Raw genomic sequence first — 16,764 nt, forward strand, 5'->3', positions numbered from 1 at the left:
AGGTCTGGGCCCAACTCTGCACAACCTTTGAAGGACTCCAGTATATTGGGTTCCTCAGGGCTGAGGGCGCTGAAGGGCTGGAGAAAAACAGGATCAAGCACAGATAAGGCTAAGGGAGTGGAGGAAAGAAGACCTGCTTTGGGTTTATAGTGACTGGGAAGTTCCCTGACCATTTTCAGTCCTTCCCCATTCGTGGACTGCTCTGGCACATGTCTTTAATGCCACTTCTTGATGTTTTCCCCTCTAGTCATCATGCTCCTCACAGGAAAAGCTGCATCAGTTGCCTTTCCAGCCTACAGCTGATGAACTGCACTTTTTGACGAAGCATTTCAGCACAGAGAGCGTACCAGATGAGGAGGGACGGCAGTCCCCAGCCATGCGGCCCCGCTCCCGGAGCCTCAGGTTAGAGTGCTGTCTGCCCACTGTCCCAGTGCATGTGGATTTCAGCTTGTTTGCATAGCACAGGGGTGGGCACACTTGTGCTATAAAGGGCCAAGACAGTAAATATTTTTAGGCTTTATAGGTCATAGATCTCTGTCACATTCCTCAACTCTGCAGTTGTAGTAAGTATCCACAAATAATATATAAACTTTATTTGCCAAAAAAAAAAAAAAAGTATTAGGCCATAGTTGGTCTGCAGGCTGTAGTTTGCTACCCCTGGCATAATACATTGGTCAGCGTGAGTGAGTCAAGTTCAGCAAAGCCCAAGCTCTTTTTGGCTTCAGGTACAACTCAACCCATCACCTCAGGAGGTATTTAGCAATACTGTCAAGTGATCCCTCTTTTGTTCTGTTTAAGGGTAGTTAGCAGCAGAAATATACTTTAGATTACATCCAATAAAAGGAGAACAATGGTATCATCAATTCTGATGGTTATCTGGCTCCAGAACCCATTGGCCCGGGGTGTATGATCTAGGCCAGCTAAAAAACGTTGCTGCCGTGGGGAAGAAGCCCATTTCAAAAGCAGAATTAAATGTCCATTTGAATCTGTCTTTATTCTTATTCTGTGAATCACCTGGGCACATCTTCATCAAACCAAACAAACCTTAACAGCTGCTGATTAATTTTTGATTCTCCTTGGCGTTAGCTGGTAAGTCAGTGCCAGAATGTTAGGTTAAGGAAGATGATGGAGATTCAAATGAACATGACTTTAATGACTGAACTCAGTATTGCAGGGTCCCTAAGAAGTAATTGATTGGCTAATATGTGCAGGGCAGGATCCCAGAGGAGCAGCAGTTCCTCCCAGAAAGAATCCCCTCAGGTAATGCTGGCACTGCACCGGGAGTGACAGGGAAGCTGGGCCAGCCCACGATGACTGGTTCAGGTTCAGAGATTGATGAAGATGGTATCTGGGGCTTCAGTGCAAAGGATCAAGCATACAAACGAGCAGGTGTGAATCTCCAGTGCCTTTCTCTGTCTCACAGAGGAACATCTGAGTCTTGGTGGTCTCAATAACCCATGCACAGAGAAGGGTACCTTTTAGGCCAGTTGAGATTGAGAGGCCCACAGTGATGCTCAGAGAAATCCCTGGTAATTACTCTTAAGTCCTTGGTAATGTGCAGCAGTACAGCAGGCAAAACATGGCACATTCCAGGGAAGAAAGACAGAGTGGGACAGTTGTGGACCTAGCACATCTGGGATCATGTGTCAGGGCAGTAAACTGGGCAAGACCCACATATCCGTTCAACTGTGTGGCTCCAACTTTGAAATTTTTTAAGGAGATACAACCACACATGAGCCAGAGGGGGAGATTTAGGTTATCAGGGAAGATAATAAATTAAAGCAGAAAACATATTGGCCCCCTTCAGTAAATGACCCAGATGTATAACTCACAACAGTCTGGACTGGCCTCATTCATCCCTAAGTTAGGTCCACTGGCTGCAGCTAGTTTGGAAAAAAATGTACGTGTGCACCGTCTTCCTTTGGTTGCTTTGGTAGTTTTTTTATTTGCTTTGTTCCCAAGAATATGCTGGGGCACACCCAACCCTATTGGCCAAAACTAAGAGGACACAGAATCCTACTCTGGGGAAGGTTATCCTGGGAAAGCCACCAGTGAGCTTAGGAGTAGGTCCCTTTCTAGGTCTTTCTAGCCTGGAAGAGGTCTTTGTGAAAACCAAGCCTAGCTCCATATAGTACCATTTTGAACTGAACAAGGTACACTGAAAACTCCAGGAATAAGAAAGGCTCTAGAACTCAGTACCCATTAAGGTGGGAATATGTAGGCTGCTGAAGATGGTGGGAGGAGCAGGGTCTCTGGGGATGGCCACCTTTCTCCTTGATAGTTCCATAGCTCTGAAGTAACACAATCATTTCTTTTCTTTTTTTAGTCCTGGACGATCCCCAGTCTCCTTTGACAGTGAAATAATAATGATGAATCATGTGTACAAAGAAAGATTCCCAAAGGTAAGGATCCATTTAAAAGGAGAGTAGCAATGCCCCCCAGGGTGGCTGCCTACAGCCAGCCCCAATGGGAAGACTCTGGAGTGAGGGAATGAAGTGCTCCCTCCAGAGATAACCAAGAAGAAGGACAGAAAGTCAGCCAGGAGGCTGTGGACACAGCAACAAGGGCTTCCAGACTGCTTGAGAAGGAGACAGCAGGAAACTATGAGTTTGGAAACTGTATTTGCAGAGCCTTTGTTTCGTCACTACCCAGAAGTAGAGTTATCCAGAGGGGAATGTCAGAAAGGTATCCCACCATGTATTAAAGAGGAAAGAAAGAACTGGAGGCTTTACTTCTCACTGTGCGTATGAGGATCCATGAGTCAGGGGTCACTCATTACAGGATTTGCCCTCTGGTGGCATCGTCATTTGATAGAGATTTCTTAAGCAGCACCTCGTTACCAGGTGTCAGAGAGTACACAGACAGAAGTAGGCTGCACTGGCAAGAAGACCAGAGAGAGCAGTAGGAGTGGGAAACAGATCTCAGAGTTGCTTGCTACCATTTGAATTTTCATTTTCAAGCAGGAAAATGCTTAGGGAGGAAAGTAGGTTGGTATCCTGAGATAGCTGAGAAGTAGCCGTCATAACTCTGCTGCTTGGCTGTGAACCTCCTTGTATATGGAACTAGGATCTTGTTTCCCATTTGCATGTCTCTTTTTCTGTTAAGAGATGGAGTCTTGCTCTGTCACCCAGGCTGGAGTGCAGTGGCGCCACCTTGGCTCACTGTAACCTCCACCTCTGGGGTTCAAACAATTCTCCTGCCTCAGCCTCCTGAGACGCTGGGACTACAGGCGTGCACCACCACGCCTGGCTAATTTTTTTTGTATTTTTAGTAGAGACAGGTTTTGCCATGTTGGCCAGACTGGTCTCGAACTCCTGACCTCAGGTGATCCACCTGCCTCAGACTCCCAAAGTGCTGGGATTACAGGCATGAGCCACTGCACCCGGCCCCATTTGCATGTCTTTCTCAACACCACATGCCTGTACACTCTGACCTGGCCTTCTGAAGATAGGCCCTGTTCCTGACTGAGAGGGGATACTGGACTGTAGAACCTGTGCCCTGTGGTCTGCTTTCCAGCTTTGGAGTGGCACTAGACAATAAGCGTGAGGAAGGAGGCAGAACAAATAGCTAGGAATTCATTTTGATGTACTTGGTGTTTATGAAGTTTGGGAGTATATAATGTTGAGAAATGTATCTCATGCTTGTCCTCCTCCTCCTCCTTGTATATTAGGTGTTTTTGTAGCATTGGATGTTTGTGTTTATAGGCATGTTTCCAGTTCCTTCCTATAGGATGAACTATTGTTGGAGAAAATGTGTTAAGATTCCTTCACTTCCTTCTTTCTCCTCTACTCCCACTCTTTCACCTCTTCCTCTTTCATTCTCCACGTAGACACAGCACATATATATATATGTAAGTATACATTCACCTAAACACGCACTGGAAATCAGAAATCACCACCTGGTAGCAAAAGAAATAAGGCAGAGTCTTAGATAGGCAGCTAAGAACTCATTCACAGATGTGTATTTGTCGTTTTGACATGACCGTGTGGTTAGGTCCCTAGAGGTTTGGAGTCAGACCTCCATTCTCCTTTGCTGGGGATCCAGGCCAGGGTTATGTTCCTATCCACAGTCCCCCCATTCCAACTCGCCATCTGTGACCAGACAGGTTCACTAAGCAGCTCTCCAAGCACCTGCCTAACTCCCTTGGCTCCTAAGGTTAAGTAAGAGGATCCTGAGATAAATGAAACTCTCTCTGACTTAAAGAACTTACCAGTTTAGAAACCAGCAGTGCCCATACACTAAGTTTACACAGTTGGGAGGTCCAGTGGAAGAAAAGAGGAATGGAAACCTGTTTGCCTGGGGAAATGAAAGACTTTCCAGGGGAGACACCATACTTGAACTGAGATTAGAAGGAGAATTAGTTTGCCAGGCGGGCTTGGCAGGGTGAAAAAGCCATACACAGGGAACAGCATAAACAGACAGGCATGAAATAGCATAGTAAAGGAGGAAGATAGCAAACACTTGTGTGTCCTTACAGCAAAAGAGCTTGCCCTGAAGGGAGTTGGGGGAGATGGGCAAGGCCAGGTGAAAGAGGGCTTTGAATATAAAGCTAAGGCATCTTGACTTGACTTTACTTGAAGGTCATCTATTATCAGGTCTTCAGTTGATAGGTCTTCAGGTCTTGAAGGTCTTCAGTTATCAGGTTTCCCAAATGCAGTGTAAGGAAACCAGGATCACAGGGAGCCCATTATTTTGCTATTTCCAGGTCCTTCAGGCTTAGCTCCACCTGAGCTGGGACTAGAAGGGAAGTGTGTGTTTCTTGCTTTTCTTCCCAGGCCACCGCACAAATGGAAGAACGACTAGCAGAGTTTATTTCCTCCAGCACCCCAGACAGCGTGCTGCCCTTGGCGGATGGAGCCCTGAGCTTTATTCATCATCAGGTGATTGAGATGGCCCGAGACTGCCTGGATAAATCTCGGAGTGGCCTCATTACATCACAATACTTCTATGAACTTCAAGAGAATTTGGAGAAACTTGTACAAGATGTGAGTGTCCTTGTGCTGGGGTTCTGAAAAAACCTCTACCTGGTATTGGATTCATAATCCCAAGCTAGGATCAAGGTGTTAGTGGTATTCTCAGTCTTCACAGACTACTTCTTACCCACCCTCAAAGGCAGAGCTGAGGGGCTTAGATTCCTCCTCAGTCCCCTGCAATACTGAGAGAAGCCTGCTTGGTATCAAAGGAACTCACTTGTGTTCGTTTTCTAAATCCAAAGTTGTATCACTCTGCACGAAGCTCCACCATGGGTAGTACTCATAAGTATTTGACTAGGAGGTTTGCTACCCAAAGCCAAAAAGTGGCTCCAGTGGCTGTGATGGGCTTTCTTCTACTGGAAATACTGGTTTAAGCAGAGCCTTCAGACTGTTTTATCCTCAGCCAAGGGAAAACAGGTATGAGGCTTGCATGATGGGTTTAGCCATTTGCATGGAGAGTTCTCTAGTTAGGACTTACATGTTTTGAGACCTGATCCTCCCTGGTGTGAAAAAAATCTCTGGGAGGCTAAAGGTAAAGTAATCTAGAGATGGCCAAGACCAAAGCACATGAGAGTTCTTAAGCACTGCTTCCTGCACTAGCGCTTCCTTTGCTATCAGCCTCTTGATTAAGGTGGCCAGATGCCATCTCACTGAGACCACAGCGGCTCCATGTTATCCATTAATACGGTTTGGGGGAGAGAGAATGTGCCTGTCTCCCCAGAGCTCATCATGTCACTAGAGAATTTCCCAGTCCAGAACCCTTTATTACCTCCAGACCAAGACCTCTCTCTGGAGTAGTACCGACTGAGCTGAGGGCCCCGGGCTGATGATCAAAAGGACATCAGTGTGTTCGTCTAGAAATAAGAAGGAGCGGGGAGTTTAAACACATTTTCAGGGAACAGTTCAATCTAGAGAAATGATTATTGTCAAGTAGTGGAAAGTTTCTCATATATAAAAAAGAGCAGATTGTTCTCAGTACCCCTGAAAGACATAATTAGTCCAGTGGGCAGGAGTTACAGGTAGAAAGAGTTTGATTTAATAGGTGAAAAAGTACTTCCTTCTACAAAAACATCTTTTTCTGATTTCAAAAGAAATATTTAAAATCAAACATTGTAGAAGTATAACTTTAGAAAGCCAGAGTCCCATGAAAATCACTGGTAGATATTTGTTTCTGTTCAAGAAAAGCTTTCTGACAGTTTTCCAGCAATGGAAAGGGGGACCCCAGAGACATTTAGGAATCAGGGATTACTGCATTCGGTAAAGGATTAATGTAGAGTAACTTCCAAGTTTCCTGGTACGTTTAAGATTTATCTTCTAAAATGCTGAAGTCAGAGCCTTGCTTAAAACCTTTAGGCATTTTCCCAGACTGACTGCTTGTGCGGTTAGGTTGTTTGATACAATAAGAAGAGCACTGAATTTGGAGCCAGTTTGTTCATCTGTTCCCTAATTTGCAAGGCCTTTGGAATGCAGAAAAGAATTCAGTGCAGGGTCTACCTTAGGAAATTTGCCATCAGTGGGGTTACAGACCCATCAACATGTACTTAATGAAAATAACAACTATTACTACACTGAATACTTTATATGAATTCTCTCACTTCCACTGACTACAGTACAATATGATTGATGAGCACTAGAGGTAAGTAGGTTCTGAGCACAGAGAAGGATATGCTGACTCTTTGTGGAAAGTTCAGGGAAGGCTAAATCTTAAACAGGTAGGAGTTCACTGAAGCTGGGAAAAAGCATGAAAAACCTCTTGCTTGGGCACAGTGGCTCATGCCTGTAATCCCAGCTCTTTGGGAGGCCAGGGTGGGAGGATCACTTGAGCCCACGAGCTTGAGACCAGCCTGGGCAACAAAGTGAGACCCCCTCTCTACACTAGCCAGCCATGGTGGCATGCACCTGTAATCCAAGCTACTCAGGAGGCTGAGGTGGGAGGATTGCCTGACCCCTGGAGGTCAAGGCTGCAGTGAGCTGTAATTGTGCCACTGTACTCCAGCCCGAATGACAGGGTGAGACCCTGTCTCTTAATAAATAAATAACTAACCTCTCAAAGGTGTAAAGAAACTTGGTACATTCCAGAAATTGCAGATGAAGTAGTTTGCATAACTACAGTAAAAGATGCCCATAGTGGAGCCGGGCATGGTGGCCCATGCTGTAATCCCAGCACTTTGGTAGGCCGAGGCAGGCGGATCACCTGAGGTCGGGAGTTCAAGACCAGCCTGACCAACATGGAGAAAACCCTGGCTCTACAAAAAATACAAAATTAGCTGAGCATGGTGGCATATGCCTGTAATCCCAGCTACTAGAGAGGCTGAGACAGGAGAATTGCTTGAACCCGGAGGTGGAGGTTGTGGTGAACCAAGATAACACCATTGCACTCTGGCCTGGGCAACAAGAGCGAAACTCTGTCTCAAAAAAAAAAAAAGAAAGAAAGAAAGGAGGGAGGGAGGGAGGAAGGAACCCACAGGGGAAAAACTGGCAGATGATTTTTTTTTTTTTGAGATGGAGTCTTACTCTGTCACCCAGCCTGTAGTGCAGTGACACTATCTTGGCTCATTGCAACCTCCACCTGCCAGGTTCAAGCAATTCTTCTGCCTCAGCCTCCCTAGCAGATGAGATTACACGTGTTTGCCACCATGCCCAGCTAACTTTTGTATTTTTAGTAGAGACAGGGTTTCACCATGTTGGCCAGGCTGGTCTCAAACTCCTGATCTCAAGGGATCCCCCTGCCTCGGCCTCTCAAAGTGCTGGGATTACAGGTGTGAGCCACTGCGCCTGACCTGCTGGCAGATGAATTTGAAGAGTTGGACTCGGGGCCAGATGCTGAAGGACCTTGTGAGGAGCTTAGATTGTATCATGAAGGCAGTGGGTATCATCCAGTGTGACAAACTGAAAAATGACCTGATCCGATTTTAGAATAATAAAAATCAGTAACATTTATGGAGTACTTAATACATGCTAGACACTACATTACCTCGTTTAATTTATCTGATGAAATCTTCACAACCCTGTGAGGAAGGTACTTAATATTATTTCCTAAATTTACAGATGAGGAAACTAAGTTAGCTCAAGATAACTTATTTTTTTAAGTAGCAAAACCAGGACCCAGTCCCAGGTTTGGCTTATTCCAGAGCCTAAGATCATACATTTTCAAACAGTCAACAAACACTGACTGACATCTGCTGTATAGGAGGCAATCTGCTAGGCTTAGCATTTGAGGAAAGAAAAAGGGCCTGGCACGGTGGCTCACGCCTGTAATCCCAGCACTTTGGGAGACTGAGGCAGGCAGATCACCTGAGGTTGGGAGTTCCAGACCAGCCTGACCAACATGGAGAAACCCCCATCTCTACTAAAAATACAAAATTAGCTGGGCATGGTGACACATGCCTGTAATCCCAGCTACTCGGGAGGCTGAAGCAGGAGAATCGCTTGAACTTCGGAGGCAGAGGTTGTGGTGAGCCAAGATCGAGCCATTGCACTCCAGCCTGGGCAATAAAAATGAAACTCTGTCTCAAAAAAAAAGAAAAAAGAAAAAGACACAGAGCCTCTTCACTCACTAGGCCCAGCAGTGCAGCTGTAGAGACAGACAGCCCGTTCTGAAACAGCGTGACAGTACCATGTGGTATGCACGAACAGCCAGGAGAACATGTTGAAGACAGCAATTACTTCTTTTTCTTTACATGTGTATGTATATGTGTGTTGGGAATAGGAGACAGATTTTAAAAGAATAAATGGGATTTCACCAGTCGCTCATCCTTTCTCTTCATTTCATAACCAATACTTAAAAAAAAGAAAAGTCCTCATTTACTGTTTTTCTTTCCTTGTATCCTATTTACTACTCAATCTTCTGCCTTCCGGTGTCCCTTCCCACCTTACCAAAACTGTTCAGGCAAAATTCATCAAGGAACTCACTGTCCAATTGCCAAATCCTGTGTCGGCTTTCAGTTCCCATCTTCTGCCACCTCTCTGTGGAGCACAGTGGATACTTCCTAAACCCCCTTCCCCAGTTGTCAATTCACCGTTCTCACCAGTCTTGCTGCCTCTTCACAAGTTCCTTTGCTGCCCACCTCTTCATACTGGTGTGTCACAGGGCACCATCCTGCATGCCTGTTCTCCCCTTTCCCCTTCCTCCACTCTCTCTCTGATGTCTTGCCACCTGCTCCTGTGTCTTCAGTTGTCATCTCTATGCTGAGGACTTCCACATGTGGCTGCCACTCTTACTGTTCTCCTAAGCTTCAGATCAGTGCACCCAGCTGCCTGGTGGACTCCTCCACTTTGACTTCCCCGTATTGGTTCTTATTCTTTGGTTACACGTAATAGAAATCTGACTCAGAATAGTTTTAAACAGTAAAGGGAAACATTATAAGAGTAAAAGGGGTAGGTCTTAGAGAATTGAAGCAAGGGATATAACCAGGCCTTAAGAAGGAACCAGAACTAGAAGCCAGAAGCTCCAGGAAGCTCAGGAAGTCTTCATTCTTTCTTTTCCTGTATGCATCTTTTCTGTCTCCATGGTAGGTACAGCCATCCCTTGTCACAGTTCTCAAACAGTTTCTGCCACACTGATGTTAACAATTGTCTTTCTATCCTTTTTTAAATTCCTAGGAAAGTGATCCTCCCTGGTCAGCTATTAGAGGTGGGAGGGAAGGTGCAGACACACAGTACAAATGTGGCTCCTAGAAACCAGAGCAATTCTCAGGGAAAAAGAGAAAGGCCTCTGGACCAAGCAGATACCCAAGAGACTCTCTCATATAGGTGCCTGAAACTCTACACGCCCAGAACTGAGCTTATCTTTTCTGCCTAGCTGTTCTTTCTCTAAAACCAAATGCAGTACATTCTTTACCTATCACCTAAATGGCTTCTTATAGTTACTATTTCACATATTCATTGAAATTTTCCTAAAATTGAAGTTGGAGTTGCCTTCTGTTTGTGCTGCTTTCACCCTTATCTGCTTTGGTAGTAGCCCACGCCTGTCCCTTTGTCTGCATTCTTCTGCCTTGACCCACGCCTTTTTCTATTTATTTATTTATTTATTTTTGAGACGGAATCTTGCTCTGTTGCCCAGGCTGGAGTGCAGGGGCGCCATCTCAGCTCACTGCAAGCTCCGCCCCCCAGGTTCATGCCATTCTGCCTCAGCCTCCCAAGTAGCTGGGACTACAGGCGCCCGCCACCATGCCTGGCTAATTTTTTTGTATTTTTAGTAGAGGCGGGGTTTCACTGTGTTCACCAGGATGGTCTTTATCTCCTGACTTCGTGATCCTCCTGCCTCGGCCTCCCAAAGTGTTGGGATTACAGGCATGAGCCACCGCACCCAGCCGACCTATGTCTTTTTCATCTGAATTATTAGAGTTGCCTGCTAATGGGTTTTCCTGCATTTAGGCTTGCCCTCTTTAGTGTACCCTCTACACTGCAGCCAGAGTGATCCTTCTGAAGTACCTTTCTGGTCATATCACCCTCAGCTTTGAGGTCTTTCTACTCCTTACAGTCTAGAGTGGAAAGTGAACATCAGTGAAGGCGCCATTGAGAGTTGCCCCTTGAGCTGGGGTCTGCAGGGTAAGTGAGGCTTGTTGGATGGAGGAGCAGGTACAGCTGTATGTCTGTGTGGCATTTCTTGGTGTCATGTAGTGTTCTAAAGCTCAAATGGTTCCCTGTGAGCAACTCGCTCCCTCTCACAGCCAGCCAGCCTTCTCTGAGTTCCTTGCTTGGCGGAGCTCTCTGTGCTACCAAATTGTTTCTCCCTGGATTCAGCTCTGCCCAGTCTGGTCCTGCTTAGCCCAGCCACACTGGGCCAATAGATTGCTTAAGCAACCCTTCTTTTTTCTATAGGCTCATGAGCGCTCAGAGAGCTCAGAAGTGGCTTTTGTGATGCAGCTGGTGAAAAAGCTGATGATTGTCATTGCCCGCCCAGCACGTCTCCTGGAATGCCTGGTGAGTGGACTCTAGGAAAGTCGGGTGGGCAGATTTGGAGGAGGGCTATGGAGGAAGTATCCTGGTGACAGCAGAACCGTGGTGGTAACCACTGCCATTTCTGTCGCTTAGGTCCTTATTTAAATATAATTTGCCACCAGTGGGAGACTAAACAGATTTTTGTGAGGACAAATGTATGGTCCTGAGGGGATGTGGCAGGGAGAAGTATTAGTCTAGCCCACCCTCACATGATCAGGGCTCACCTCAGTGGGGGCCTTGGGGTTGAGGAGCATCAGGAGCATAGCCCAGTTTAGTTTGCACAAGTTGAGTCCTTCATTTAATTTTCAGCAAACTTGACTGAGTACCTACTTCGTGCTAGACACTGGAGATACAGACATGCATAAAGCACAGTCTCTGATCTTGGGATGTTTCCTCTACAGTGGAGTTGGGAAGCATAGGCATGAGGACATGTAAATAGTAATTACAGTACTGCAAGAAGTGTTACAGTTGAGGTCAGTACGCAATGCAACGGGAACCTGGAAAAGGAAGTGCTTTAGTCTTCCTGGAAGGAACAGTCAGTGAATGCTCCCCTGGGGGATATGAGGCTTATTCAGCAAACTGAAGGATGAGTCTGTTTCCCAGATAGAGAGCATGGGAAGGGGCATTCAGTGCAGCACAGGGTGGGTTTGAAGAAGTGCTGAGGGGTAAGCCTGGAAGGTAGGGCTGTGACAGGGTCACGGAGGGTGTCGGGTTCTCGGCTCTGGAGTTTTGCATTACCTTTATGGCCACTTGGAGGCACCAGGAAGTTTAGGTAAGAATGTGACATGGCCACATTTACTTTTTCTTAAACAGTATTATTAAGGTATAATTTTCATACAATAAAATATATCCTTTTGATGGTACAGTTCATTGAGATTTAACAATATACACTTATAGAATCATGGCCACAGCTGATAGAGAATATTTCTATCATTTAAGTTCCCTTGTGCCCCTTTGGAGTCAGTCCCCTCTTCCTCCTGCTCCCAGACAATAACTTACCTGCTTTGTTTCACTAGGGATGGGTTTGCCTTTTGTACAGTTTCCTAGAAATGAAACCATGTTTCTGTGTGGTTTCTGTAGTATGTTCTGACTTCTTTCACTCAGCATGTTTGTAGAAATTCATACATGTTGTTGCATTATCAGTAATTGGTTCCTATTTATTTCTGTGTAAATATTATATCAGATTTAGTCCTAAGAAAGATTACTTTGGCTGCAACATGGATAGTGAATTGGAAGAGAGGCCAGGATGAGCCAGGGACATCAGGGCAGAGGTACTCAAAGCAATTCATGTGAGATGGGGTGGCCAGAACGCAGACAATGAATGGTAGGGTAACAGAGAGAAAGAGGTGGATTAGAGGGGTGTTTATGAGAGAGACATTCTGACCAAATAGGAGCTAAGGAAGAATAAGAAATTAAAAGGGCTTCCAGGTCTGGCTTAGGTTATATCCAGATAGGTACAGTTCTCCAAAACAGTGAGACCACAGGGAATGAGAACAGAGTTCAGAGCAGAGGCTAGTGCTGTGATAGAGCAGAAAGCCTCTCCCTCAAGAACATGAAGTCCTTGGCTAAGCAGGGGCTTGGAGTCAGACCTGGGCTGAATGCTGGTTTTCTGTTCCTTCCTACCTCTGTGATTATGGACAAATCAGTGCATCCCTGCGAGCCTTGATTTCCTCAGTGAAGTCAAAGAGTTGCTAGAAGGTTTAACCCAGTGTGTGGCACTTAGTAGGCACTCAGTTATTATGTGCAGACAAGGACTGTGCTTTTCAATGGATCTCCAGCCTCTAGCACACAGGAGGTGCCCAGTAAATATTTGAAGGTATGCATGCACCAGTAGGGCTGTGCCAAAGCTCTTGAGTCATAATTGAGTGTGTGCCAGGACTGCTATGGACTGGGCATCTGAATACACCAGATAGTGCCAACTGGCTGATGTAAGGCATGGGACCAGATCAATAGGCTGAGCTCTCTTTAGAGTAAAACCTCTAGTTCTTATTGCCAGGAAGATAGCATATGCTGTGTATGTCCAATCTGGAGGTGACCTGTAAGACATCTTCGTCCCCATTCCTGTGATCCCTGAATCATGTTATTTCTGAATATTGAGGGGTGGGAGTGTCCTGTCACAGAGAAAGTCTTGTTCATCTCAGTCTACTATATGCTCTAAAACCAAAGAGGCCAGCAGCTTTCGCTTCTATCTGTCACCACTGACTACCTCTCTCCCTTGGTACAGGAGTTTGACCCTGAAGAGTTCTACCACCTATTAGAAGCAGCTGAGGGCCACGCCAAAGAGGGACAAGGGATGAAATGTGACATTCCCCGCTACATCGTTAGCCAGCTGGGCCTCACACGGGACCCCCTAGAGGGTGAGCATACTGCCTGGTGGCTGCAAAGAGGTCCCACCGCTGCTGGCAAGCTCTGACATCAGGGAAGCTGCTTGGAGAAGAGACTTAGCTTGGACATGGACACAACATGTCCCCGGGGGCCTCAGGAATTTAGGATATACACTGTGATCTCTGTGACAAAACAGTCTTTCTTTTGGAACTGCCATTCACATCTGCCTGGTAGATCCCAGCCTAGATTGCATCGGCCCGGCTGAGTTGCATTTAGAACCTCAGTTTCAAAGAGGTTAACAACAGAGAGCCACAATCACATTTGCAAAAATGGTCACCTCCTCTGCAACTCTCTTGCCTCTCCTCTTGGCCACCTTACAGGTCTTCCTGTGTCTTTAGGGTGGTCCAATACAGGGTTTCAGAGGATACCGCCATTCTTCTGGGCTTCCTGCTGAACCCCTGCAGCAACCATGGGCTTCCAAGTCCCTGGTCTGTAGATATCCTGCTTCTGCCTTCTATGCTTCCCAGCCCCATCCAGTGAAGCAGTCTTGGCCAGCAGGATGGGAACTAGTAACCCAGTTTCAGGTCCTGTTTTCCAGGAAATGTCCCAAGTTTATAGAATTTGCCAGGCCCTGTGAATGGCAATGGACTTCTGGAAATGGGAGTAGCAGTAGGATTTGGCTTGTTTCCTGATCCAAAAGCTGGGACTGCATTGGGTATAGTGCCATGGGACTGAATTTACGTCCTAGGCTGATACAAAAAGCAGTAATGCCTACCCTACATGCACCTGTTGTGTGATCTGAGGATACTGCTGAGATACCTGACATTGCCACGCACTCTTCTCTTGTGTCTTTGTTTTGTTTCCAGAAATGGCCCAGTTGAGCAGCTGTGACAGTCCTGACACTCCAGAGACAGATGATTCTATTGAGGTAAAAAGCCTGAGCTCCTGCCCCATTCCTGGAGCCTGGGCCCTACGAAGCAAAGAGCTATAAGTTCTCTTTAAGAGAATATCTGAAGAAGGGATGGGGGAATTGGTGACAGCAAACACTGAGAAGTCATTCTACTCCCAGAAGAATGGGCAGGAGACTGCGCTAAAGCTAAGAGCTGAGAATGCTAGAGCCACAGTTTCTGCAAGGATATGGGCTCTGAGAAGCATGCCTGTCTCCTGCCTTTTCCCTTGTCTTCCAGGGCCGTGGGGCATCTCTGCCATCTAAAAAGACACCCTCTGAAGAGGACTTTGAGACCATTAAGCTCATCAGCAATGGCGCCTATGGGTAAAGGCAGGGGTCAGGGTGTGGCCAGGACTGAAGCCAGGTCAGCCTTTGATCTCTTCCATGTGAGAGTGTATGCTGCTCAGTCCTCTGGGCAGATGCCTCGGGGTGGACCTTCTCACTCCCAGAAGCCTCCTGGGTGGGCAGGAGTTCAGATTCCTCTGACATCGATCATTGTTCCTTTCCTAGACAAGATTCCCACACCTCTTATTACCACGCATCCTCCTCTCCCTGAGCTCTGGGGAAGCATTGAGCCGTGTCATCAGGACATGGTCTGTCAGAAAGTTTAAGAGTTCTGTGGGCCAGGGGGTCCCAGAGCCTTCTCATTGGTATGCATGCCCCTGCCCCCTTGTTCTGTGCATTAATTAAGGTGTGAGAGAAGGCAGTTTGGGTGGCAGAGAGCACAGCTCTGGTGCTGAGGGTCCATGGGGGATGGGCTGGACTGTGTTTCCCAGGGCTGTATTCCTGGTGCGGCACAAGTCCACCCGGCAGCGCTTTGCCATGAAGAAGATCAACAAGCAGAACCTGATCCTACGGAACCAGATCCAGCAGGCCTTCGTGGAGCGTGACATACTGACTTTCGCTGAGAACCCCTTTGTGGTCAGCATGTTCTGCTCCTTTGAGACCAAGCGCCACTTGTGCATGGTGATGGAGTATGTTGAAGGTACTGAGGCAAAGGTGGCCTGGCATGGAGGCCAAGGCACAATCTGAGCCTTAAACAGGGACCAGCAGCTTTTTTACAGAGGTGAAGTTTCAGGGCCCAGCTTTCCAGTCCACCTTTGGCATTGGTTTCTGCCTCAGGATCACAGAGACCATTTGGCCATGGTGGGCACAGAGCTCCCTGCCTCTGCCATGAGAGGCACTCTGGGATAGGAAGTAGCAGGCCAGCAGCTATAGAATCCTGCACCCCAAAGCCTGCACTCTCTCTATTGCTGGTATCAGACAGCAACAGAGGAGGCAGCAGAGCTGCAAAAGCCCAAGATTGGGTGCTTGGAGGATTGCATCTGGACCCTCAGAAGAAAGGAAAGCCATTAATTACCCTGACTGGCTTGCAAAGGGGTAATTTAAAACCCTTAAAACCATGCGAAATGCTCTGTGAGTAGAACACAAGAGCAACATGGGCCATAGTTCTGGAGAGAGGCAGCAGCTTTGCCAGTGGCCTTCCCTCTCACCTTCTCACTGTGTGTACAGCCTCCGAAGATATTGTGCCTAGTCTTGAAGCTGAAGCTGAAAAAAACTCCTTTGGTGTTTACTAGGTACATGCTGGGAGTTCACAGTGTTACTTTACTCAGAAACTAAAAGCCAGTAAGAAGGAAGTAACATGAACAAATGTTAATGTCTCAGCCAGATGTGTTTACACTATGCAGTATTCCTGTCCTAAAATATTAGGCTGGTACAAAAATAATGGCATTTTTGCCATTACTTTTAATAAAAATCTGGGTTCCTTCCCTCTCTGGCCTGAAAAATGTCCATGACAGCTATCAGCAGATTCACTTTACTTTGCGCCCCGGTCCATACCCTGTGTATTAGTCCATTTTCATGCTGCTAATAACGGCATACCAGAGACTGCGCAATTTACAAAAGAAAGAGGTTTAATGGACTTGTAGTTCCATGTGGTTGAGGAGGCCTCACAATCATGGCAGAAGGTGAAAGGCACGTCTCACATGGCGGCAGACGAGAGAACTTGTGCAGGGAAACTCCCCTTTATAAAACCATCAGCTCAGCCAGGCATGGTGGCTCATGCCTGTAATCCCAGCACTTTGGGAGGCTGAGCCAGGCAGATCACCTGAGGTCAGGAATTCAAGACCAACCTGACCAACATGGCGAAACCCCATCTCTACAAAAAAATGCAAAAATTAGCTGGGTGTGGTGGCGCACGTCTGTGATCCCAGCTACTCGGGAGGCTGAGGCAGGAGAATTGCTTGAACCTGGGAGGCGGAGGTTGCAGTGAGCTGAGATCACACCACTGCACTCTAGCCTGAGCAACAGAGCAAGACTCTGCCTCAAAAAAATAAATAAATAAAAATAACCATCAGATCTCATGAGACTTACTCACTATCATGAGAATAGCATGGGAAAGACCCACTCCCATGATTCAGTTATCTCCCTCCAGGTCCCTTCCCACAACACATGGGAATTATGGGAGCTGCAATTCAAGATGAGCTCTGGGTGGGGACACAGCTAAACCATATCACCGTGTCTCCCACCCATGCCAGCAGCAAAGGGGCTAGAATCAGAGTCTCCAGCACCAGG

The 16,764-nt window shown here is 46.7% G+C and overlaps 1 protein-coding gene across 12 annotated transcripts in view; it reads left to right on the forward strand.

Moving 5' to 3' along the window:
• The window catches only part of MAST2 (microtubule associated serine/threonine kinase 2), a 257,689-nt gene that overhangs the window by 230,124 nt on the left and 10,801 nt on the right, over positions 1-16,764 (forward strand). For all 12 annotated transcript variants that reach the window (XM_030912620.1, XM_030912621.1, XM_030912622.1 and 9 more), the window contains 8 exons: positions 248-402; positions 2,327-2,402; positions 4,776-4,985; positions 10,797-10,898; positions 13,141-13,273; positions 14,108-14,169; positions 14,429-14,514; positions 14,967-15,175. In XM_030912620.1, the coding sequence (XP_030768480.1) occupies positions 248-402; positions 2,327-2,402; positions 4,776-4,985; positions 10,797-10,898; positions 13,141-13,273; positions 14,108-14,169; positions 14,429-14,514; positions 14,967-15,175 (1,033 nt within the window). The remainder of the gene's footprint in view (positions 1-247; positions 403-2,326; positions 2,403-4,775; positions 4,986-10,796; positions 10,899-13,140; positions 13,274-14,107; positions 14,170-14,428; positions 14,515-14,966; positions 15,176-16,764) is intronic.

This window comes from Rhinopithecus roxellana, chromosome 12, assembly GCF_007565055.1.
Source record: "Rhinopithecus roxellana isolate Shanxi Qingling chromosome 12, ASM756505v1, whole genome shotgun sequence".
Classification (NCBI taxonomy): Eukaryota; Metazoa; Chordata; class Mammalia; order Primates; family Cercopithecidae; genus Rhinopithecus; species Rhinopithecus roxellana.